The sequence below is a fragment of the Poecile atricapillus genome, chromosome Z, assembly GCF_030490865.1.
Source record: "Poecile atricapillus isolate bPoeAtr1 chromosome Z, bPoeAtr1.hap1, whole genome shotgun sequence".
Lineage (NCBI taxonomy): Eukaryota > Metazoa > Chordata > Aves > Passeriformes > Paridae > Poecile > Poecile atricapillus.
In genome coordinates this window covers 13,096,781-13,123,044 of record NC_081289.1, presented here as the reverse complement: position 1 = coordinate 13,123,044, position 26,264 = coordinate 13,096,781, and the positions used below count along the sequence as shown (strand labels likewise).

The following is a 26,264-nucleotide window of genomic DNA, read 5'->3' as shown; positions in this document are numbered from 1 at the left end:
TCACTGATGAGTTGCAGAGGTTGAGAGAAATAGAGTAATTTGAGATTTTTTCCATGCTCTGCTGTTTCCAGCTTCCTTTGGGCAAGTCACTGAATATCTGTTGCTTGACTGTAAAACAGCATATGCTTCATAGAGGCTTGATTATTGGTTGTGGAATGCATTTGAAAGCTAAAACAAGACAGAAGAGTGGTGGGTGAATCCTTTGGATGGCTAATACCACAAAATGTCATGGAGCTTCCAAACAGGGAAAATTGTCAAGAACTACATAGAGTAGAGCCGGGAATGTGCAGAGCCATTGGTCTGCACTGTGTGACTGCAAACTATCATCCTTCTCCTAGGAGCTGTAGTAAGTGTTTATATACAGAGGGATTTTAATAATGTGTTATGCTGCACTAGGCTGATAACTTTTTAGCTGCTTGTATATTTTGCAAAGATTGCAGTTACTACTTTTTCATGAAATAAAGGAATTCATGATCTTGGGCACTTCGGTGTTTTCAGTAAGTGTAAATTACTATGTTTGCAGTGGACTTTTTTTTAGAGCCATAATAAATGTTCATTTCAGTGTAGCATTTTTTTAATGAGAGATTCAGATAATCACATAATGGAACAAGTGTTTTGAGAGACAAATGGAAGAAGTAAGGAAACATTCCCACATAATCAGACATTATAATGATTGTAATAAATGTATCTCCAAAGATATAGAGTATTAATTAAATGTCATAGTGCCTAAATGCTGCCGGTCCAAAAGCAGCTGAGATGCATCCTAAAGTCTTCTGTGCTGGTACTAGAGCTTAACTAGTCTTTAGCCTTTGTCATATTTCTAAATGCTTGAGTAATATGTATTTGCAGATAGATAGTTACAGGTAGGATTTGACTCAAGAAAGCACAGTTCTCAGTACTTTAACCTGTCAGCTGATTAATGTTATATTTACTCTGACTTTTGCTGCTGTGCTTAGTTTTTCTTCTGTGAGGTATCCCCTATGCTGCTCTGAAGAGCATTTCACAAGAAGCATGTCTTCTAGGTGGGCTTCAGGGATTTTTTGCTGCAGGACTTTTTGGACCTGCTCACCAGTCAGGTTATTGATGCTGTAGGAGGATCCTGGGACTTGCAAGTCTGGTCTCCTAATAGTTAATGCAGAGGTTTTCGCACACTCTTTGTTCTGGACAGTCTGGCTTAAGGCTAATGTGTTTCAGATCAGGATAGTAAATCAGGCAGCAGTCACATTTCTGCATACCTACTCCCGACACTGAACCTGCTCTGTATCTTCTCTCCGTTACAGTTGTCTCTCCAGTATGCAATATCCCTTGAGTTTGTCCAAATCCTCCCAGAAAGGGAGGAATTTCTTGTAATCTCTTTTTTTTCAGGTAGACATCACTTTCTGATGACCTTCCCTCTTTCTGCCTGCCTCTTCCATTCCTCTTACATCTTCCTTTTTGGTGCTCGCCCCTTGCTCGCCCCTTGCCTCTCAGCTGTTTACTTCCCTACATCCCTTTCTCATCTGGTTACTGGCAAGGCTTAACATTTCTGTAAGTGCAAGGAATGTCAGGAATGTGCATCTGAGAGTGCAGCAGCAGTGGTCTGAAGGACTGTGGGCGGGTGTCCTATATTTCATTCCTGAATGTTGCAGTGTCCTGCCTTTTTGCAATCTGTGTTGCTGTAGCTTTGCAGCTTGACTGCGTGGGCTCAGTTAATAAGCCCTGCAGAGCTCATGTGCTCTGCTCATCCTTTATGGTGGCTGTGTGCTCTGCTAGTGACTTGTGTTCATTATGGGGTAAAGTAACCAAGACTGTTTCCTCTTCTGAATGGACTAGAGTTCTGACCCAGCTAATGTGAGTGGGGAATGACTGTTCAGTGTCTCCTCTAATACAGGAATCCAGGAATGTGAAATGAGATGAACAGTTGGCAACAGTTGTGTTGCAGTTCTTCACAGTGTGCTTTGACCAGTCTTGAGACATCTTACTGTTGGTGTAACTTCAGTACAGAGGATGCAGATGTTAAAACTTGAGTTACCTTTATGTGTATAGGTAGGTACTTCAGAAGCATGTGTATGATAAACTGACAGACAAGATAAGCCTCATTTTGGCACGAGGGAGTGACCCTTGAGATCATTGCCAAGACTCTAGTTAATAAAACTTAGAGAAGTTAGGTAAGATTTCTAACAGTGTAGATGTGGTCATCTATATGAATGGTTTCTGACGTAGTCTAATTCATTGAGATTTTCCTGCAATATCCGTCAATTAATTTTCGGTTGCTTATATTACATTATTCTTTGCAAGGTTATAGCATCATGTAATCAAAATTCTGACATCCTTCCTGATTTCTAGGTACATTAAGGTCATTCCCAGCTCATGTTTGAGGATTAATTTGGTGTAGTCTAATTGTGTAACTTCTTTCCAGAATGTTGTGGATGGTAAAACTTTAAATTAGCTTCAATATCTGAAGATTTTCTCAATAGAAAAGTAACCTACCCAGACATGTAGGTGTAGAATCTCTTAACTTAGAGAACCCTTGAAGCAGAAATCACAGGAAATTTCTACATCATGTTTTTTTCTAATAATCTCCCCAGATAATTGACTGTTTGCCTCTGTCAGGGGCCAGTAATAAATGCTGTGTCAAATTAAAAATTTTGGCATTGTGTTTTTTGCACGTTACTTCTGAGCTCTGCATTGCTTTGTTTGCAAGTTCTTTAGTGATTGCCATTATTCTCTATAGTTAAAGCTACAGGTTTTAAGAGATCCATTATCATACTGTTAGTGTTTGTTGTCAAATGACTCTATTTAGCTTAATAAAAAAATGGTTATTGTGGTTCATTTTCTAAAACGCTGTTGCTTCACACTTTTGTTATTAAAACCTTCTATTCATATAATTAAAATTTATTAAAAACTAGAGATCATTGGCCAAATCAGTACTTTTAACTGTTTCAAATAAAAGAAAAATAAGTTAGTTACTTTTTACAATTACTCAATTATTCACCCTAATATTGTTGTTAGCATGTAGAAGTAATGGACAAAATTTGTGTAATTAAAATCTTTTCTTTTAATTTGTTCTGCAGTTGGACACTGGTTCTGTATGGGTTTATACATACTTGAAATGAACTACCAAAGCTTTTACCATGCTCACTTTGGGGGGAACCATTTTCCCTCTAAAGGGGGTGATGACTCCTTTAGCCAGAACACAGGCAAACATTTGTGTTGATGTCCTAAACAAGTTTATTTGGAAGTTATCCTTAATTAAATTACAGATGTCTGCATGGTGTTTGAAGTGCTTGGACATCATCTTCTAAAATGGATAATCAAGTCCAATTATCAAGGCCTTCCTATCCGTTGTGTAAAAAGCATAATTCGACAGGTAAGTTTTGTTAATCTTTTAATTAGGTTTTTCCACAATTGTTAGCAGTTTGAAGGTTAGAATTAAGGATATTTGAAGTGAACTTTTACTACTATCTGAGATAATTTTGTTTTAATCTCAAGTTTGCAAGACCATCTTAATGAGTAGCCTGCACTTCTGTATATGGGGTTTTTGGGGTGTTTGTGTTGTGTTTTTTAATTGAGGTTTCCTACAATAAGGGAGTTTCCTGAGCTGCTTCAGAGAATAAAAAGCTGAAGCAATGAGTCTTTCATAGAATTATTTAAATTTCAGTTTTGTTTGGCATGTCATGCTTCTAAATAAAATCTGGAAAATACATGATCATAACTGTGGAAAATAATAATACTATTATGATGATGATGGTAGTGATGTACAGAATGGTATCTTTCTGAAAAATGAAAATAATCTGTTCTTTAAAGAAATTGCTGTCTGTCTGTATTTAAGTTTTTGTAGAGTCAGATTGTTAGCAAGTTGAAACACTGCTGAACGTTTCATTGGGATATGTTCTTTCAAAATATATTATTTTTCTAATCTGTGAAAATCAAGTTGCTGGGAGGTGATTTTAAGGAGAGGGTGTTTCAGCAAGGAGAAGGCATCTATGTAATACATCATAGAGTGATTCAGGATGGAAACTACCTGAAAGAGCATCAATTCCAATCATTAACCCACTGCCATGTCCACCCCTAAACCATGTCCCTAAGTGCCACATCTGTACTTCTTTCCAATACTGCCGTTGGTGGTGATGCCACCATTTCTCTGGGCGGCCTGTTGCCTTGGCAGCCTTATCAGCCCTTCAGTGAATAATTTTTTCCTGATATCCAATCCAAACCTTCCTTGGTGCAACTTGAAGATACTTGCTCTGGTCCTGTCACTTGTTACCTTGGAGAACAAAGCAACCCCCACCTGGCTTCAGCCTCCTTTCAGGCAGTTGTAGAGTGAAGTCCTCCCTCAGCCTCCTTTTTTCTACAGACTAAACACCCCCAGCTCCCTGCATCAGACTTGCACTCCACACCCTTCCTCAGCTCTTGTTGCCCTTCCTTGGCCATGCTCCACCACCTCAATGTCTTTGTCATACTAAGGGCCCAAAACTAAACTCAGGATTTGAGTTGTGTCCTCATCAGTGCTGAGTACAGGGGGACAATCAGTGCCCTGGTCCTGCTGGCCATGCTATTGTTGATCCTGCCAGGATGCCATTTGCCTTCCTGGCCAGCCAGGCATGCACAGGTTCATGTTCAGCCACTGTCAGCCAGGACCCCCAGGTCTTTTTCTGCTGGGCTGCTTTCCAGCCACTCTGTCACCAGCCTGTGGCACTGCCTGGGGTTGCTGTGACTCAAGGGCAGGACCCAGCACTTGGCCTGATGAACCTCACATAATTGGCCTCAGTCCATCATCTAGCATGTCCAGATCCCTCTGCAGAGCCTTCTTGCCCTCCAGCAAATCAACTTTCCCACCCAACTTGATGCCATCTGCAGGTTTTGCATGGGTGCACTTGATCCCCTTGTCCTGGTCATTGATAAAGATATTAAACAGGACTGGCCCCAGGACTGAGCCCTGGAGAACACCACTGGTCATGGCAGCCAGCTGGATGTAACTCCATTATTCACCAAGCTCTTGTGCCAGGTGTCCATTCAGGTTTTTACCCAGCAAGCAGTGCACAGCCCAGCCAATTCTGCATTTTGGGAGGTAGTTGAAAGTGAATTGGATAAAGGCTCTGAGCAGGCTGGTCTGATTCTGAGGTTAGATACAACTTTGAAGGTGGCATGACTTAGGTTTGAATCACAGTCTTCCAACCTGAATTGCTTTTTGAATATAGACAAGGGTAATTCAAGCATTTCATACCTGATTAAAAAAGGAAGAGCTTAGTCCTGAAAGATTAAAAAGCTTTTATTTTTGTGAGACTGGAATTAGCTGTTTGGACTAGTGAGAGTGGCATTATTTAGTAAGGCTTTCAGGCTGCTTATTAAAGGTAATGTAGATATTTCTTCTTTTTCTACTTGGACAAAGCTTGTGCTACGCATGTTTTAGAAACTGATTTCTGAAAGTTGAATATGAAGGAATTCAGTCATTGCACTGGTGTTATTGTACATCAAACAGTTTTGCTTCATAAGCTTCTGTAATTCTGTGCTGCAAGGGAAAATTGTGTGCTTTTGCTACTATTTGGTAATGTATTTTTTTCCAAGTTTTGGGTACTTTTGAGCATTGGGATAAAATCAGGCTTATTATAAAATGCAGCTGAAGATTGAGCTTCTTAGTAAATTCAGTTGCAGTTTCAAGCAGGTTTTTAAAAACTCCCTTTGCAATTAGGTGCTTCAGGGTCTAGATTACCTACACAGCAAGTGCAAGATCATTCATACGGATATAAAGCCAGAAAACATTTTGATGTGCGTGGACGATGCGTACGTGCGCAGGATGGCTGCTGAAGCTACCGAGTGGCAGAAAGCTGGTGCTCCTCCCCCCTCTGGCTCAGCAGGTATGAACAGGATATTGAAATGCAATGCAGTAAACATCAGTATATTGTTGCTAACAGTATTTTGTTCAATGAAAATTCACATTTTAAATAATTGCATGTGAAAAGTGCATGTCTATTTAATTCTTATTCCTGCTCTGGAAACTATCAGAGTAATGATTTCTTTTTGCAGGTTCAAGTTTTTAGGGTTCTCAAGTACAGAAAAAGATTTATTGGTATAAACTTACTCCCCTCCCATCTCACAAGCATTAATGCCTGGGTTTTAGTCACACTGGAGGCTTGCCTCTCTAATATTGACAACAATTAATAATCTTATCTAAATTATATCTAGTTCTTTTACAAGTTCATCAGCATCCTTCTGAAATCATCTGCCTTTTTGTCTGTTGTGACTTACTCTTAAGATGCAATGAAAAGTTTCACATTTGTGGTTTTTCACTCTTAAAAATGGAATTTAATGTACCTAACTGAACTCGTGATAAGCCCATTTTCGTAGGGATATAAAGTGTTTTATGTTAAGCTTGCCAAGAGTTTAGATAAGAACTGTACCTTATGTTTAGCTAGGAAAAGCCAAGGTAAAGAAGTTCAAAGGAAAAAGCAAAGACAAGCAAGGAGGAAGTGTGGCTTTTCTGGTGATTTTCTTTTTAGTACTATATATTTTTAGTACTGTGGTTGCTACTAATTTGCCAGTTGAGCACATCAGCTACAGGCAGTGGAGAAGTAATTCGCTTTGTAATATTGTCAGAAGATATATCACAGATTAAAGTCTGTGATGTGTGCTAAAAACACATTCTATATCAGGAACAAATACAGTGGTCAGAATCCATTTCACAGTGTTACATATTTTTAGATGAAAAATCGTATAAATGGTGAATATGTTATATTGAATTTGACATAATATGTAATCACAGAGATTTTATGTTATTTGTGTGGGAAATAACTTGATTTTGTTCATGCTGTCTTTATATTGCTTTCTGACATTAAAATAAGTATTATTCTAAGGAATGGCATTCTTATCACATTTCGTTCTTAGCAAATTGTAATTAAATATATGGCTTTCCACACAGGAGCTGAAGACGAGTTTTCTTTACAGCATTGCAAGAATAGGTTGCATATAATTTCCTTTTTTATAGCAGTGCTCAGGTTTAAGAATCTTTTCAAAAACCTTGCCATTTCAGGGGTATTCAAGCAGATTTTTCCCTGAGCTTAGCAGCAGGATCTGAACCTATAAAACAACCCTGTATTTTATTTGGCATTCCTTAATTGCCATAGGCCTGTGCATCTGGAGAGGTTTGTGAGAGGTTCTCCCCCGTTCAGTTCCTCATGCTCACTTTCACTTTGCTTCTGTCTCCCATATTTGGTTATTTCTGTTGGTTTTGATCACAAGGGGGAGGTTTTACGTGGTTTGTGGTGCTCTGTGTGTGTGGCAGTCAGCATTGCAGTCTCATCAGACCCAGTCACTGATGGGATCCTGCTCGAGGTGCTTTGGAGAGGCCCATGCTGGAGCTGCTTTTTCTGTGATATGGTCTGTTTTTTGCCTCAAGCACTTCTTCATGCCTCCAGCCCTAGCAATCAAACTGTCTTGTTTAAGAATAAAAAGCATCAATATTTGGCTTTTCTGTTGGATACAACACAGTTGAACCTTTGTCAATATTCCCTGAACTATTTAAACCAGTGTATACCTGCTCTGCCAGCTGACTGCATACATTTAATCTGTGACAGCTCTGCAGTCATTTGATGTTTTCTATCCACTCTTTATGGTTCAGCCTTTTTTTTTCTAGTTCCATAAACTCTGCCAACCACAACACAGTGAATACAGATAGCTGCTAGCTCCCTTCAATCACAGATGCTTTAATGGAGACATCAAATGATTTCAGGCAGCACGTACTTGTAAACAGTAAAAAATCTGGCTAACAAAGTAAATGTAATACTACCTTATTTAGTTAAGAATAATTTTTAATTATTTCTACTAGTTTTTGCTTTTATAGAGTTGTTTTTTGACAAAGAAAACCTTCATTGTATTTATAATTTATTTTTTTTCTTTTTAGTGAGTACAGCTCCACAGCAAAAACCTGTAAGTATTGTTATATAATGCAATTTCACTGCCTTATTTTCAGTGTTTCTCTGTGTATTAATATGTATTAGACTGTTAGTAGCCTTGACCCTTTTTAAAAGCTTCCTTTGAATAAAGCTTTTATCTTTCAAAGAACATTTTTCTTTTCATGTCTCTGACCGTACCACTTTTAAGCACAGTATTTCTGTGATGGAAATTCTCACAGACACGTAGTTCTATAGCTGTGTCAAACTAAGTTAAGCATTGCCATTTTCTTCTCTTGAAGAATAATCCATTCGTTCAAATCCTAATGAAAATGGGTGAATGCACTAAATATTGTGCATTGCAGCTGTCTTAGGGGCATAAAGGCCTTAATCATCAAGGCCTGAAAGTTGAGGCAATTTTATGAGGTTTGAAAGATCTCTTTGCCATATGCATATAGCAAATAACCAGTGGTAATACAGCTGTTCAGAAATATCTGTGGTCATACCTGCTTTCTGTGTGTACAGAACATGTACAGTTTCAGTGGTTTATACAACATGGATGAAAATGATTAGGATTGTGAAATGTAATATCTTGTTTAGACTATCACATGGATTTTTATGAAAATAACAGGATTAACAGATAAACCTTTGAGGAAATGTTTCTCTCTGTTCCTTGTACTTTATTTTTTGATTATATTATGAGGATTTCTTACTGTGATATTTAAACAATGAATGAAAATTGGATAGATCTCATTTACCAAATAGTAAAAATAGAAGCCACAATTCAGTTAAAATGGAAGGAAGTATTTCAGTCCAAGCTCTGGTATGTTAATTTCTCATTTCCTTGTTGTTGTACCTGAGTTTTTCTATCCTTATGCTATATAAAATGAGAAACTTCATAATGGTCATCTTCTGTTTGTAATTCATATGTTTTGGGCAAGAAGGGAGTAATAAAAATGCTTTTCTTTTACAAGAAAATAGAACAACACAGGTTTTATTTGAAATTCACTGTTTTCAGTCTCTAGTTTTCTCATGTCCTTTTCCTCAGAATACTTTTGCTGGTTATTACCTGCATTACACAAAGGGAGAAATCAGGTATTAAATTTATATGCAAACAACTAATATGATACCTGATTATTTTCCACATGCAGTATCATCTGTTAATCTGGATTGAAGTTTAAGATTATTGTGTTTACTCAAGATTATAGAATCATAGGGATTTTATTATGGCATCTTAGATGTATAAATGTATTTTGCTCTTGTATCTAATAAAGACTATGTAAAAATATGATTAACTGTGTAAAATTTTGGTGGATTGTTGCCTCATATAATCCTATATCATTTTTGATCTGAAGTAAACTGGAAAAAGCAATATAATTACTAAATTAGTTTCCATCTAGTATTTTCAAAAAAATGGTAATCAAACTGTAAATGAGTTTGATGTGAGATACCTTGAAAATAATGAATTACTTCTTTTTCTTTCTTTGGTATTAATATTTCAGGTTGGAAAAATATCCAAAAACAAAAAGAAAAAAATGAAGAAAAAACAGAAGAGGCAAGCTGAGCTGCTAGAAAAACGCCTGCAGGAAATAGAAGAACTAGAGCGGGAAGCTGAAAGGAAAAAAATAGAAGAAAATGTAACCTCAGCTGTACCATCAAATGAACAAGAAGATGAGTACCACCCAGAGGTGAAACTAAAAACAGCTGATATAGAAGAGGTAGTAGATGAAGAACCTGGAAATGATGATGGTTAGTATTGCTTGTTTTTATTGATCCTGAGTTTACTGTTTCAGAGGGGAAAGTAACAGTGCAGTGTTGCATCTGGTGCAGTGAACAAAATCTCCAAACTATCCTAGATCATTAAGTTAATTTTCTCCTGTAGCTAAAATTTTAACTACAAAACCTAAAAAGGCAAAGAAAAATCAAACCTACTGGAGAAGTGAAGAAAACCATCAATAGCAGTCTATAGCTATAAACAACTCAAAAAAGCACATAGAAAATTCAACAGAACAGTCACCATGCCACATTAAGTGGAAGAACTGAGTATCCTGGTGAAGCAGAAGAACAATAAGATACATTTTTCTGTATTATTGTAGTAGTTGGAGTCATCATTGTTTTCCCCTTTTCTTCTTACGGTATTTGTTTTAATGATCTATCAGGTAACAATGATTGCAACAACTTCACTAAAATTTTTGATATGTCTTGTTAAAATTCCTGTTCAGCCCTAGTGTCTTGGACCATAATCATTATGGTTCAGCTCCATTCTGGCTTCCCTGATTTTCTTGTCGGCTCTTCAGTCCTGATAAAGATGTAACTGCTGAGACTGTAGTTCAGTTTGGTTTGTTTTTGTTCTACTCTTACGGAGAATTTTCCTTCTTCTATGATGACTCCCTGTTGACACAGATGGAATTACAGATTTTTAAAAGCTTGCTTTCAAGGCCTCGTTCATCTTCCCTTCATAACATTATTCTCTTCTGGGTTGTTCCCTCCTGAACCACTTCCCATTGTTTGTTTTTCCAACAGCCTTACTAGTCCTTTCTTTTGCCTTTAGTTTAGATTTTAAGGTTTGCATATTTCAGTGATATTCAGTATTTCCTTGTTAGGTAGTGTCAGAAGTCAGGTAGTTACTGAAGAGTTAAAAATGATGAATGCCTAATTTTAGTCTGGTTTATTGATGTATGATGTAATGTGTTGCTTGCTGAAATTTTTCAGGTGAAGCAGAAGATCAGGATGAAAAAGAAGACACAGAGAAGGAAAACACTGAAAAAGATGATGATGTTGAGCAGGAACTTGTCAACACTGACTCTACAGACCCTAAGTGGATAGAATCCCCCAAAACAAATGGCCATATTGTGAACGGCCCTTTCCTATTGGAACAGCAGATTGAAGATGAAGATGAGGAAGAGGAAGAATGTCCAAATCCAGAGGAGTATAATCTTGATGATCCAAATGCAAAAAGTGATTACTCTTACAGCAGCTCCTATGAACAGTTTAATGGTGAATTGCCAAATGGACGTCATAAAATTTCAGAGTCCCAGTTCTCTGAATTTTCAGCGTCAGTGTTCTCTGGGGCTCTAGAGTCTGTAGCTTGTGGTTCTGCAGTTTCTGAAGGATCAACTGTAACTGAAAGAGAGGAGAGCAGCCCATCTCATGACAGGAGCAGAACGGTTTCAGCTTCCAGCACTGGGGATTTGCCAAAAAGTAAGTGTTCTTCTTAATGACTTTTATCTGGTAGCATGGGTGTGTATTGTATTAAATAAAAGAGGGGCAGGTAAATGGAATACAGTACAGAGGCAGTGGTTAGGTTAAGAAAAGATTGTTTAAATAAATGAGATTATTTTTCTGGCAGAACTGTGGTTTGTGGATTATTTTCCACTCTAGAACTTGCTTTTAAGGGCTATTAGATAAATAAATTATCATAGAATAAATATTTGCATTGACAAGTTCGTTTACATGTGAAAGAGAAAAGGAAATCTGTAGTTGCAAATAAGCATCATTCCTGTAGTTTAAAGGTAGAAGATGAGCATGAGATGGTGTAACCTGACGTCCTTTGATAACAAGTCAGTAATACACCATCTTTTAAGCCCAGTAACCTTTATTGTTAGCTTGAAATGTATTTTTCAAAGAGAAAATTACCTTTTCTTAAATGGACAAATGAAATTATAATCTAGTGTGATTGAAGAGTGTTCCACTGCTTGGCACTTTAAATTGTTTTAGAAAAATTGTAGCAAGTTTGAACTTTTCTGGCTGTAGCTTCTATCTGTTACTTCTTGTCACATCTTTTCTCATATATTCTTCAAATATTAAAAATTCTGTAATATGCTGTGTTTTCATTCATTAATTGTTCTTTCTGTATCAAACAGTTGCTGTCTTAACCTTTTATTAATACTCAACAGGGCATATTGCCAACCCTCAACTCATGATGGCATTTCTATATTCAGCATGGTTTTGAACATTTAAATTCTGGCCATCAATCCAGAACTTTTGCCTGGAAAGCCTGTTTGTCTGTAAATCCATTTGAAGACATGGAAGATGAAATCTTGGTGTTGTTGCAAAGAGAAAAAATGCAAAAAGAAAGAATGGATTTTTGCCATTGAATTAAATAGCTTCAGGATATTACACATAGATCTTACTTATAGTGCCGGTGGTTAAATGATAAATACATGGGTTTCAACTTCAATAAAGAAAATACTAAGAGACTAAATCTGTAAGTGGATAGAAGAAAATGGGAGCTTAGGGAGAACATCACCAAGCTTGCCATCAGTGATGATCTGTCACAGATGAGGTTACTAAATTTAAATAGAGCTGCATTGAAATATGCAGTCTGAGTGTAATTCTTGGTTTAAGACTTTAGAAGAGCAATTCACACAGTTTATTACAGGGTCTGACAGGTAAGGTAAAAAATATGAAATAAAATACAGCTCAGTAGAACTGCATTTCTGGAAGATCCAGGCAAATAAACCTTCTAGTCCATCTCCTTACACTCTGAAGTCTCTGAAACAATATAGAGGAGGTTCCTACATGCCTGGTAGTTTCTTCTTTTGTTCTGCCAGCTGTATATAGGCAGAAGAACTCCACTGCTGTTTTCCTGGGGTGCTGTGTAAAAACCTCATGTCTTCAGAGATTAAAGCCACTTTTGTCCTCATGCAAACAGCTTACGTCCATAGCTGGAGAAACAAACTTATTTATTCCTTCTTGATGTTATCCCATCAGTTCACACACATTTCTTGCAAAGAAGGAAGACAGACATTAAATTCAGTGGTAGTTTACTTTTTTTGAAAAAAGAGGAAAAGCTGAATGTTACAGATATTAATGGCATCAACAATAACATTGAGTATAACAGTAATAAAACAGAGAAGGTATTTAGAAAGAAGCAGGATTTAGAGGCTATTTAGTATTTTTAAATGGAGCTACATAATTTTTCACCATATCTTTATAGTCCTTTTCTTGTACTGAAGTAGACTTTTATTTATTCCTCTTTCTCTAGGCATTGCTATGTATTGTTAAGTGTCATGGTATTGTCTTATTTTTTGGGATACTTGCCTTATTCGGTGTACAGTTTGTGTTCAGTGGATGAGCAGTTTTTATTTTTTTCAAGTTTTCACTGCATGACCAAATGCCCTGAAGATGGATCTGTAATTTCCTCACGACTCTCCTCCTCCTCTTTCCAGTGTTTGAATGTTTGCCGAGTACATTGTCATGCTGAGACTGTGAGAATTAAGGTTATATTTCTTAGTTTTTATAGAACTAGGACACAGAAGTGTTCAATAATTTTGTGAACAGGTTAAGCTTATTTGGGTGCTTTTTTGTGAGTACTTTCTAGAAAATACACTTGTTCTGACTTCACTTTCAATTGTGAATGATCTGTGTTTGTCAAAGACAGAATACAAGAATTCATCTTTCAGAAGAGACAGGATTTAAGCATCATAAGCTTTTAGGAAAACAAAGAAGTGTAGGTAATTCCCTATTACCTGCTCAGGTCTCTTAGGAAAAGGTTGAAGAAAGCTGTTGCCTAATGCCATATTCAGATGTCTTAGTCATGAGGCTTTCCCCACACTTCATTCCACTTTATTTACTGCAGTCCTTCGGCAAGACATGTGGGAAGGATTTATCTAGCATTGTCTTTTTATTTTTCTTTTTTTTTCAAAGACTGCTGAACTGAGGTCCTTAAAAAAATTACACTGTACTGTGCAGCATATTTTTAAAGGAGGACTCTAATATTAAGAGTGTCTTACTTCTATCCTTATGCTGGTGCTTTTTATAAAAGTGAATCTTGGACTCCATTCCAGCTATTTTAGAGGGCTTTTTGTTGAGGTCGCTGCCCCCTCTGCCTTTTGCTGTTTACTTCATTCCTTCTCTCCTCTGGTGCACCCTGCCGCTTTCTTTTCTGGTTGGCTAATACTTGGTGCTCTTATGACCCATTCAGGCTTCCTGTGCCAGCGGTTGAAAATCTCCATCTGATTTCAGTCACTCCTGATTCACCATTAGACATCCAGTATTTTCTGTCCTTGTCCCATGTCTGGTGTATTTTCCTCTTCCAAGTATTCCACCAGTTTATCAGATCATTGCAGTCAAAAGTGCTTTTTGGATCTTGTGCCTCTTTCTTATGTTACCTTCAATTTCCAAGTTACACCTTGTAGCTCTGGGACAAGGAAAGAGAGACCAGTCCTGTGCTTCCCTGTGATTTGTGATACCTGGTTCTCTCTTGTGCCTTCAAGTCATCTGCTTTCTTTCCAGGGCAGTTTAGGAACTAGCAGGTGGAATGTCAAAGCAGAGAAAAGCAGAACCTCTGCTGGTCTTTGTTAAGGTTCCTGTGTCCCAAGAGCCTCTAAAGATTGCAGAATTAAGCAGATTAAAGTTCTTCCTTCTTAGTCTGGATCATAATTGATGCAAGTAGGACCTTCAGAGAACTTTAAATGCTGAATTATTGTGAGAAGGATGACAGCCCCCTAGGCTCTCAAAGTGGCCAGGTTTTGGTGAGTGTTTTACCCCTTGGGATAGGTTTACAACCCCTCCACCCCCAAAAAAACCAAAAGAAACAAAATAAAAAAAACCAAACAACAAAAAAAAAGGGGAAAATCCGGCCAGATTTTATTTACTGTAGCCAGGCATGGAAGTGCAGGATTTATTTTCTTAACCAAACTGTTCCAAGAACATATCTTTCATGTGTGTAGTGGATGAGTTCTTGGAGTCTGAGTTTTAACATTTTCTGTCTGAATCTGTTCTGGGAAACATATACATTGATTTTGCTTAGAAGTTCCTCTGGATATTGTAGTAATAGTCATTTGGCAGCTAAAGAACGCAAAAAATTTACACTTGACATGTATAAGGATATTTAGAAATCGGGCTAAGAAATCCTATTTATGTTGCATTAATTTCTTGTAACATTCAGCAAATTATTTTGATATCTTCAGTGTATGACAATTCTGAACGAAGTGTCAAGGCAAAACTGCTTAGAGATAATGAATAGTAGGCTTAACATACTAACTATTCTGCATTTTCCTTGCATTTTCCTTGCATTAGCAAAAACTCGTGCTGCTGACTTATTGGTGAATCCACTGGACCCAAGAAATGCAGATAAAATTAGAGTTAAAATTGCTGACCTGGGGAATGCCTGCTGGGTGGTAAGTGTAACTACATCATTTCAGCTGTTCACTATTTAGAACAGGTCTTTTTATAGTCCTTTATTTCCATTAATGTGGTTCTTTCTATTTTAGCATAAACACTTCACAGAAGACATCCAGACAAGACAGTACAGATCCATAGAGGTTTTAATAGGAGCAGGTTACAGTACACCTGCTGATATCTGGAGTACAGCATGTATGGTAAGAACAATGAAATGTGCATTTTAAGAGTAAAGCTCCTAAAAACAGTTGTTTATTTAGTGAGGAAACCTGATGGGGATGGTTTTGACATTTTGACACAAATACATTATCGTAAATGTTGTTACATTACATAGCTGCTGATGATTTCTTCCCTTTCTTTCAATTTCTCTAGCCTTAATCAAGTGGAAATATTTGGGAGATCACATCTAATTTTCATGTGATGCATTTTAAACTTGTGCTCAGAAATATGAAAGTTCAGAGAGAAAATATGTGTGTATTTTGAATGACAAAATGTAACTGAAAAAGTACAACTGCTTTTTTCATTCCACTATTAGAATCTGTGCTACTGTTACCTGCGATTGCATTCCTTTTTCTTGTGTAAAGTAGCAAAGCAATGAAATACTTTAAAATGGTGCCAAATGCAGTGCAAACACAGATCAGATTAAGCTTGGTTCTAAACTTTCAGGAGAAGGAATTCATTTTATTGGTGTGAAATATGCGGTAATATTCTCTAGAATTAGTTTTAACACAGAACTGAAACTGCACTTTTTAAGAGTCTTTAGAGAACAGAAAAAGTGAAGACTCAATCATGCAGCTTTCTGAAACACTAATATCTCTTTGAGGATGAAGCTGCATGCATCTTCTCATTAAGATAGTATGTATTTCCAAAAAACAAATTTAGAAATACCTTTGCCTATTTTAAAAGCAAAAACTTAATCAAATCTTTATACTTTACAAATACATGTCTGATAAGAATAAGTGTGTGAGGAGGAGGAGAAGACTCAAATACTAGACACAGTTTGCAGGCGTGGGTGATAAGAAGAATTACACAGCTCGGAGGGAGAGGAGGAGGAGGAGGAGGATTGAAAGGAACATAAAATCCTACAGATATTGTAAGTTCAGCAGGCCATGTGTTCGAAGTAACTAACCCATAAGTGAAATTAAAGTATATTTTTCTCTGGGGCTTAATACTACCTGTTCCTTTAGTACACAGAAAACCCATCCATTTCCAAATTTACTCTTTGGGACAAAATGGAGAATTTTTCTATTATATGGAAAACAAAGCATGTAAAATATTCCAGTTTGTTCTTTAATTCTTTTAATTATTCTTCTCTTAACTAACTACAGAATCATTATAGAGACTTTATTCTGTTTCCTACTATTTTGTAAACCTCAGCTGAACTTGATAACCTTTTATTAGACATCCTGCATTCATCCTTAAGTTGTACCTATTGCTGCTAATTTTATAGTCTCATATAGTCTTTTAATCTTGTAGCTAAAGGCACATAAAGCAAGCTGAAGTATATCTAGAACTGTGTTATAAGATAGTGGGGTACTAAATAGCAGTATCACACCTAAGGAATATAATATTCTTGCAATACTTGGGGTCGCCCAGCCTATTACAACTTCTCATCCATGTTATGTGTTACTGCTTTCTTCAAACTCAGAGAAAGAAAAAAGCCTAAAGCATCAGTGCCACTGGAGGTATCTTAACTCAGAGTCACAATTATGTATAAAATTTCAGTATTTTAATAAGGAAAATGTTTTTCTGCTTTTTTGTTACATAAGCCTTGCAGATAGTAAAGCATTTGAGGCAGAGGTGCTGTAATTCTGTCTTCTGTCACAGTCTTTAGGTTTCTGCCCTTAAGAACTGTGGTAGAAATTTTATAATATTACAGCACTGACATACAGTTGTTGAATTCAGTTGTCATCATGGTATAGTTATGTAAAAAATAGAGAGCAGCCATTCAGGCTCATAGAAAAAAAATTAACCATTTGAAAACCCCCATAATCTGTTTGCATTGCTGTCTGCCTGATCAAATTGGTCAGGGCACTGGGGATGCTGATCCTGTACAAGATGGAAAACATATCTTCAAGACTCTGAGGTACGATTGCCTTGAAGACCTTGATATTTCTTTCTGTAGAGGACTTGTAACAGAGGTTAATGGCCAGGAAGGCATTCTTGAGGTGGAACTGCAAACTCACAAATAACTTACTTAGGCTGTCTTTGGAAATTATGATGTGAACCTCTCAAATCCCTAAGGAAGTCAAGAGCTGTGAAGTGCCAAAGTGTTGTAATGCCTCAACAGCCCAACTTGCTTTCTCAAATTTGGTTTCCTTGTTGTACCTAGATTTGGTTCAGAAAGTGCCCTTCTAGATTATCTTGCTCTTGTTTCATATTTAATTCACTCTGTTCCATGTTTATTGTGTTTTCAAAGGGATTGTCCACTGGAGCAGGTGGTGTTTATTTTCAGCCAAAATACAGCTCACTGTTAGCCTTGATGTCCAGGACTCCCAAAGGAGAGCAGAGGCAACTTAGCTTGTACAGGTCCTGAGTCATTAAGGACATTTTTAGAAGCCAGTACTGTGCAAAATGAGTGGTCCAGCAGTACTTCCATTACTCTTTCCTTGGCAACTTTCCATCCATCCATACTTTACTTTGTGTGACAGCACCAAGCACACATGAACACTGCTTAGCTTGCAAAATAGAAGATTTTTTTCCATGTATTTTGTACCCACTGTTCTGATATTCTACCTCACATCTCCATTTAAAAAACTGCAACAGAAAAGGCATTTCTTGGAACTTAGTGTCTACAGGGCTTCTGTGTCAGAGATTTATGTGTATATAAAATATGCCAATCTTTATTTGTCCTGGATTATATGGAGGATGACTCAGAATGCTTGGTATGACTTGGTCTTGTGCTTTGTAGATCTCCCTTTGAGCCTAGGGTTTTCACTACCTTTTGCTTGCTAATGAATTACTCTGGCTCACTGAGGGTAGCACTGACCATGAGCAGCCCAGCTACTGGTTCTTGTATAGGCTTGTATTTATGATCTAAAGTGTGTTAAGGACAAGACAGAAAGTTGTGTTTTCTCTCAGCAGCAGCAGAATGTCTTTTTCCATCATACCATTTGCCTGTCCATTTTAGACAGTCTTTAATAATAAGGAAGAAGATGAGGTTTTTAAACAGGCCCTGAGCATGCCAAGCATCTGTGTTCCTGTGTGCACAGCAACTTTCAGAATATCCCCTTATGAATTTTCTGGGACATGGTACGTTGTGTCTGAGTGGAGAGCATTCCTTACCTTAGTTTGGGATGGCTTTGTCTAGCCAGGAACTTGATGGTTTTGATTCAGCTTCCAGGAAGGAGTAGTCCAGTTTTATTTGCACTGACTTTAGTATAGGACTAACCAGTTTCTGATCAGGATTACTGGTGCTGGGAGTATGTAATCAGAGCCATGTAAGGGCTCTACCCAAACAGCAAAAGAGGGCAAAGTAATTCAGTGCTGCTAACCTTGCAGTGCTGTTTCTTTGGTGTTATGTCAGTAAATAAGTAGCATTGCAAGCTAGCAGCCTGTGAGCTGCATCTTCTAATTTTAGATAGTTTGGTGTGGCCCAGTTCTTGTGCCCCAAACTTCTTTGAATCATGTTTAAAGGATGAATGTGAATATCCTCAGACCAGTACTAGTCCTCTGCTCAGGGGATCTGAGTTGCAGAGTTCTCTAACAAAAAACAAATAAAGGAAGGGAAGAAAAGAGAATGATGCATATTTTTGAAAGCTTAGTGCATGCATGAAGTGCTGTGAAAGAGGTTAGATGTCAGTGGGCTTTTCCAGACCATGGTGGAGTTTCATGCTTGTTCAGGGCTTGGCAAAGAATTCCACAAAGTGTAACTTACATCTTTTTCTCTAGACTTTGGTGATCTTAGTTGGAATGATTATTGCTGTCATTTGCTGGACATGCATAAGTTTGGTTAGGGAAATTGTACAGTGCCATTTTTGTTTTTACAGTGTAGCCTGTTTAAGTGGAATACTCAGGTGCTCTCATGGAAAGCTAGACACTGAGAATCTCTCCACAATTACTAAATTCTAGAAGATGTTCCCTTCCTGTACTAAGCCCTAATTTAATTCTGCCAACAGGGAGGTGCATCTCTCATTTTCACCCTAAAAAGAGAATAGATTGTGAGCCAGCAGTACCTTTGACAGGATTGAAAACACTCTTGATGATTTAGTTGTATTGGTTTGAATTTCCACATTAACAGTATTGAGCGGGTTGCTTTCTTTAGAACAGAACAGACACTGGGTGATTTAGCATTTCCTAAATCCCAGAAAACATGGAACACAGCACTCCACTGCTGCTGCCAAGAAATCCTGGCAAGATAAGGGAATTAGTACTGGCAGACAGCATCCCTTTGTATTGCTTCTGGAAATGACTGCAAGAACCATGATTCCACTGCTTTTCCTTGTTCCAGTCTCCTTGGATTGGAGACAGGAAAAGCACCTAAAGTGATGAATCTCATCGTCTGACTTTTGTTCATTACCTTTGGTTTGAGCTGCAGGGAGGAAGCGACTGTGTCACAGGCTGGGACATGAACAAGTCTTTTTAAGTTTTTAACACTTTCCTGAGGTGTCTTTTGTGGAGAGTTGTGATTCCTGCAATATCTCGTCTTTGTAATAAGACCTAGCAAACAGATGACAGCTGTAGATCAGCAGGAAGTCAGAGAAGGTGAAAATTGTACTTGGTATTTTATCTACCCAAAGAGAACACAGACTAGGAAAAAGGTGTGGAGGAAAGAGAACAGGCAAAGAGCTTTCAAAACAAGGGACATGCTACTACAAGGCAAGCAAGTTTACAGCAGTGGGGATTATTCATGGGTATTTCTGTTCATGTGAGAGAACTCAGAGGAACAGAATGAAGAATGAACAGAATATCGTAAGTTATGATGTTAAAATTAAACCTACATGTTGTAGGCAAGTTGCAGGCTTGTGCCCCCAATTTACTTCTTTGAATGATACTCTCTAACATCATTCAAAGTGGAGTGAGAGATAACTATCCTTAACTGCCCTTCAACTGTTGTAAGCAGGGAAAAAATGATCATGTCTCCATGGGATCATGAGTATCATCATGTTAGTATGTGTGAGTGGCACATACCAAAGGTGTGATGAGAAGCCTCAGTCTGCACAGAAGCAGTATTTTGAGGAAAAATGGAAAATCAAAAATGTGGTTTTGAGGGGAGGAAAAGCTGAAGTTGCTATGCACATATTTTTCAGTAGGCAGATACAGTACAGAATGCTGTTATTACTCGCTGTACACCCTTTTTGAAGGTGGTGGGTGGACAACCTGAAACACTCTAAAGAAAATGATTTCCCAGAGGAGCTGACTTCCAAAGCAACCACTCAGTATGTGCATGATTCCAAGATCGGAGTACAGCAAATAAAAGAACCCTGTTTCCTTTCCAAGCATCCTATTCAAGTCTCTGTTTTGTATATTGGGCCTTTCTTACCAAGCACTAACCATGCAAAATGCCTTTTATACTCTTCCCATTGCCTGGCTCTGCAGAGGGAGATGTCCATGGGAGAACAAACTGTCAGCTGGTGTGTGCATCTCAAAAAGCTTTCTGATCTTTCCATGCTCCCACTGACCTGTGGAATGGGGTTCTTAAAACCAGGTCTATTTTTAAAGCAGTTACAGTCTTCTCATTCACATATCTTCATTTCAGCTGAGGCAGAGAAGCTCTGGCCAAGAGCTGCATCTCATCTGTCAAAATAGTAATTCTGGCCTATAGCTTGTTGTTCTTTTTCAGCTGGGGCTTCAATTCAGGGAGGCTGATGCAGTCCAAGTGAATTGTTCTTCCAGTCCTCTCCCAGACAGCTTTCCCTAGGCATGCATCCATTTTTCAATCACCAGATTGAGTACACAGCTGTCACACAGTGAAAATGTAGCTATTTCCAATTGTGTGGTTAGATATGGGTCCATTATATAGTGATGCCACCAGTTCTGTACTGTGGTAGGTTCGCATACGATCCTGTGGCAGGAAAGAAATAGAGCTTCTTCAGAGCCTGTAAAACAGCAGTGTAACCATTTATATGAAAGGTTCACCATCTGCAGATGGAGAAAAGCAGTCTAGACTGGTTTTCTATGAGAACCTTAGGAAAGTGGTAAGTAGAAATCGCCAGAACAGTCAGTAAGGATGGATTGTTGCCTTGGGCTTCTGTGCCATATGTTGAGTGTGCTGTATCTAATTTTTTATCTCCATATAATAAATGAAATGCTGGCTTCTCTTGAGCTAAATGTCAACAGTAAGTAAAAAAATCATGGTATTTTAAAGTTGGAATTTCTGTCAAGAAACTAGTTTTTAGAAATTATTACTTTCAAAGGGAAAGTAAGTAAATATGGTTAGTGTGGATTTGTAGCATCATAGAAATTATGGACAAATTTAGGTTTAAAGTGATCTCTGGTATATGCCTCCTTCTTGAACAGGGGTTGTTGTCAGAGTTAGATGAGGTCACTCTGAGCCTTGTCCAGTTGAGGGGTACATACCTCAGGATGTATGAATGGCATTTCCGCAGCCTGTAACAGTACTCAGGCAGTCTCACCAAATAACTTTTTTCCCTCATGTTTGACTGGAATTTCCCATCTTGCTGCCCTGTGTCTGCTCTGTGTTGTCCTTTCATTGGGAAGAGTGTATCATTTTCTTCTCCACTATTGCCTTCAGGCAGTGGAGTGCAGCAATTAAATCCCTTCTCTCCTTGTCCCACCTGAGCAAACCCAGCCCCGCCAGCCTCCCCATCTGCATCCTCTGCTCAGCCCCCAGAGCACCTGAGGCCAGGTCCTCGCTGACCTTTCTCCACTCTGACAGGGTCTCTCTCACACTGGTGGCTCCAGACTGGTGAAAGCTGGACAGACCAGACGCGTGGTCACTGCGCTGCCCTTAGGGTCTCGATCTCCTCTTGTCATCACAGGATGTCAGTCAACTCCCTTGGAGCTTGGGGGGTTGTGTGTGCCTACACGTGGGTGTAAAGTGTGGGTAAGTACTGAGAATGCCCAGAAGTCCAGAGCAGCAGTGGTTCCACAGCCAGAGCTGTGGCTCTCAGTATGCAGCAGCAGAGATCTGCTCCTCCAGCAGCACCCACTCGGTAATGGCACAGCCTTTCCAGTGCACCACCTTTGGACAGAAGTTTAAAGAGCAGAACTCTGACTGATGCAATCCAGAGATGTGATTGTCCTTCTTATAGCTATTTATGTGCTTATTAATGTATCTCTAACACTTCTTTATTATAAAAACCTAGGTCTGGGTTTTGGTTTTTTTTATACGAGGACAAATTAATTTCATTTATCTTGTACTGTGTAGCCAGTCGTCCTGAAAATAGCTGGGAACATACTACCAGGTTGCCACAGATGAACCTGTGAGACATTTTCTTCCATGGGTGCTAGGAACCATCATTACAAATACTGAACACCTGCCTCTGGGATGTTCCTATACTCATCTGAGTCAGAAGTGTTCTTTGTTCTTAGTCTCTGACTGTCTTAGGGAGAGTCAGAAAATCAAATGTGTGATGTGCTGTGGCCCCAGCCCATCCTGGGCATGGAGTCAGAACTGTACAAAAAGGAGATGAGAAGCATCATCATCATTTTCAAAAGCTTTAGTTTTTGTTCAGCGTCAGGGTGATATACTCCCAAATCTGTGAGAGCTTTCAGCTCTTGTGATACACAAACTGATCTCAAATTCAGAGTATCACAGCAGCATGCTTGTCTCTTGTGCTTCTCTATAAACAGTGCTCACAGTTCTTCAGTTTAATATTTTTAGTCCCATGCAGACATATTGAGATAGTAATACTTCATTTTTGGGACAGAAACTATATTCTTGTGTAGTCTACCTTTGTGGCTAAATTCAGGTACATTTTTGTTCTTCTCCAGGGATCTGTGTGTAATAGCAGTGAGTTTCTCAATGTCCTCAGGAATCAGCTCCATTTGTGTGTGCTCTCCTGGGAAAGCTGGTTCCAGCTCTTCCTATGAAAAAATATATTGCCATGAGATACAGAGAGGACAGGGGTCTTCTCTGTCTTGTCTCAGGAGGATAACAATTTTCTCTGTGTTGTGTTTGGAGATCTCTCCCAGTGATCACTTCTGGCTCTGCTCTTAACATTTATTTCAGTTGAGAAACCTGCTATTTTATGAAGTCATTCAGATTTTTTTCAGCTGTAAAATGAAAGCTGTAAGCCTTGAGCTAAGTAGAATAAGAAAAGTAGTGAATGACTGCTTATTAGTGATAGTAACTTTAGAAGTTAAAGGGCTGTTCATAGGATCAGCAAAAATGTCAACAAGGGGTGTTCTTGTTTTCCTGGCTGCTATGTGTGATTGCAATGAGTTATGTTGGCTGTAGCCCACTTGGATGACACTGCAGTTCACAGCTTGAAGAAGCCAAGTGCTCATAAATAGGCTAAATTTACAGGTGATTTAACAGCTCCAGATTATAAACTGGAACAGAAAAGTGTCTATTTTCAGGTGACAAGTATTCTGTAGTAAATGTTCTAATGGAGTGAAATCCCATTCTAGAATTGTGCCAGGAAGCTCTGCCTCATTTTTGGAATGCTTTTCTGGATCAGATGTTTTCCCATGTCTTGGACGTGGAAAATAGTTTGATGTTTAAACCACCTGGAAAGAATTAGATTCCTGTGGCTGCTTGGGCAATTGGTGAGCCAGAGCTGAAAGAGAATAATTTAACAAATTAGACCAGATGAATCCATGTCTGGATGCAAGTAGGGGCTCTCATAGTTGCTTCAGAGCTTTGCAGCTTTTCGTATTTATCACACCCATAAAGTCAGCTTCATCCTCACCAAACACAGGGTTAGCATCCCATGGAAGCACTGCCTGCCCTGAGGGCATCTGATGTCCCAGTGTCTGTTCTGGATTCCCCATCAGTATCTATCTCACCATTTACTCCCATCATTGAAGTAAAAAAACTTTCAGATTTAGAGCTGTCGAAGAAGCTAATTCAAGTGATTAATTATACTCATAAATGGATTTTATTTGTGATTTGGACTCTCTTGGTTCAGCCTCCAACATTCAGTCTGACAGGTAAATACCCTTCAGATACGAGTGTAGCTCCTATTTAGAAATACCTGAAATGTTTAGAAATGCTTGACACTATCACCAGAGTTCTCAGGAGTCTGTAGCGCCGTGTTTAACGCTGGCTCAGTGCAGCACAGCCGGACTCCTGGGCAGCCTGGAGCTGCTCTGAGTGCTCTGGCTGGGGGCTGCAGGGAGAGGCTGCACTCCAGCCCTGTGGGATTCCTTCCTTCATCCCCCTGGATGGGCAGCAGTGCCTGGGGATGGGCACGCTGCTGGTGCCTCCAGCCCCAGGGCTGGGCACAGGGCTGGACACGGGGCTCTCTGCAGGGTTCGTGCTGCTGCTGCACTGCAGGAATGATGTCCCCAGGTAAGTGGCCTCTCCTCAGTCTTGGTTCCAGTCACAGGCCTCGAGCTCTGAATGTGAATTCCTTCTTGCTTCTGAGATGGTTGTGATGTTTTGCTGACATCTTACAAAAGCGTTCCTTCTGAAATGCCCATGACTGTGTCTGTTGTGTTGTAGGCGTTTGAGCTAGCGACTGGAGATTACTTGTTTGAACCACACTCTGGTGAAGACTATTCCAGGGATGAAGGTATGACTCTTCTGAGGTATTGTAAGAGTTTCTTCATATTTTCATGCACAATTTCCAGTGAGCTTACAGTGGGGTTTAAGTTTTGTATTTGAGTAGAACTGTTCATACACATTGTTTTCAGAATATAAATGTGATTTTTTTTCTTTTTAGTTTTAAGTTCCACCACTAGCAGTGGGTAGGCAAAAACTCTCTTCTGCAGATATTCATCTACTTAACAACTGCCTGAAGGAATTAAACTGCCCTTCTTGTAAGATTGCATATGTGTGAAAACCTGATTGAAAATAACAACATTTTAGTTTAGAAAAGAAATGACAAATTGGAACTTTATTCTGTTATTCTCTTTAAAAGAGTGACACTGGAATAATGTTTACATTGTGTATTTTTATTTGAATTAGGCAATTACTAATTATTTTTTTAAAATCAGAGTTAACTCCTGCTTCCATCTGTATACCTGTCCATTTTCATGCTTGTTTGCTTGTAAATGCTCTTTGCAGTGGTATTGTAGGCATCATTCATTGTTCCTAAATGCTACTAATGATGCCAGAGCTCTGCTGATCCTGGAAACCTCTGCATGGATTTGCTGCAAACATTGTTGATTTGAAACTATTTCTGATTTTTTACTAATTCCAGTTTCTTTCCTCTTCTTTTTTATCCCATCCTTTCCCTGCCCCTTCCACTCCCGTATCCTTTTTTTCTCTCCCTCATAGACCACATAGCACACATCATAGAGCTGCTAGGCAATATCCCAAGGCACTTTGCTCTATCTGGAAAATATTCTCGGGAATTCTTCAATCGCAGAGGTAGTACCTCTTCTTTTTGAAAGGTGCCGTGATGCAGACAGAAGTGGAATTGCTGTTGCTGGTTGTATCATGTCCCAGCGAGGAGCATTTCCTGAGATCACACACAAAAATTTTCATTTTGAAAAGCAAAATTCCCAGGAATCTCTGACAATTTTTTTTTCACCCAAATGTTCCAAAAAATAACTATTGGTACATTTTTAATGACATTTTTAATGTTGTTTGTGGCAGCTGACACTCAAACATTATTTTGAGAAGGAAGTTTTGCTGAAAGTACCTTTCCAAAGCAGCCACTGAGCAAGCAGTGCACACGTGTGTTTTTTACCAGGATCAATCTATTTCTGTCTGTACCGGGCCAGTGTTAGTGTGTGCATGCAATGTACTGATTAAACTGTTGTATGTTTCTGTTTTGCTGGCAATGTTCTCCAATGCAGACCACATAGCATTGATCATTGAACTGCTGGGAAAAATCCCTCGAAAATACGCTATGTTGGGGAAATATTCCAAGGAGTTTTTCACCAAAAAAGGTAACGGTATTTATGCAACACTAATTTAAAGCATAATACTATCCAAAAGGAGAATATGTTGATTTACGGGTACTGAAGAAATATATCCATTTAAATGGAGAGCTCTTACTAAAGAAGAACTTTGGTGTAAACTTGGCCTTCTGGGACAAGCCACAATTTGCGGTGTTCATTTCAATATTTCATTTAAAATTCATTTGGGGATATACTCAGCGAAGTGTGGATGTTAACACGTGTCCGTGTGAATCTGTTGTCTAACGTTCGTGTAAGTGTGAGGACTCAAGTGATGCACAGTTTGTAATGTGATGA

The 26,264-nt window shown here is 38.6% G+C and overlaps 1 protein-coding gene across 7 annotated transcripts in view; it reads left to right on the top strand.

Moving 5' to 3' along the window:
* LOC131572655 (SRSF protein kinase 2) overlaps nt 1-26,264 on the top strand; it is a 129,720-nt gene that overhangs the window by 95,807 nt on the left and 7,649 nt on the right. For 2 of the 7 annotated variants that reach the window (XM_058825908.1, XM_058825912.1), the window contains 9 exons: nt 3,243-3,349; nt 5,672-5,837; nt 7,880-7,905; nt 9,371-9,617; nt 10,581-11,069; nt 14,892-14,992; nt 15,086-15,193; nt 24,565-24,634; nt 25,866-25,958. In XM_058825908.1, coding sequence (XP_058681891.1) covers nt 3,243-3,349; nt 5,672-5,837; nt 7,880-7,905; nt 9,371-9,617; nt 10,581-11,069; nt 14,892-14,992; nt 15,086-15,193; nt 24,565-24,634; nt 25,866-25,958 — 1,407 coding nt within the window. Of the gene's footprint in view, nt 1-3,242; nt 3,350-5,671; nt 5,838-7,879; nt 7,906-9,370; nt 9,618-10,580; nt 11,070-14,891; nt 14,993-15,085; nt 15,194-24,564; nt 24,651-24,784; nt 24,882-25,341; nt 25,435-25,865; nt 25,959-26,264 lie in introns of those variants that run through there. The other 5 variants (XR_009276034.1, XM_058825913.1, XM_058825910.1 and 2 more) reach the window with 5 other exon arrangements.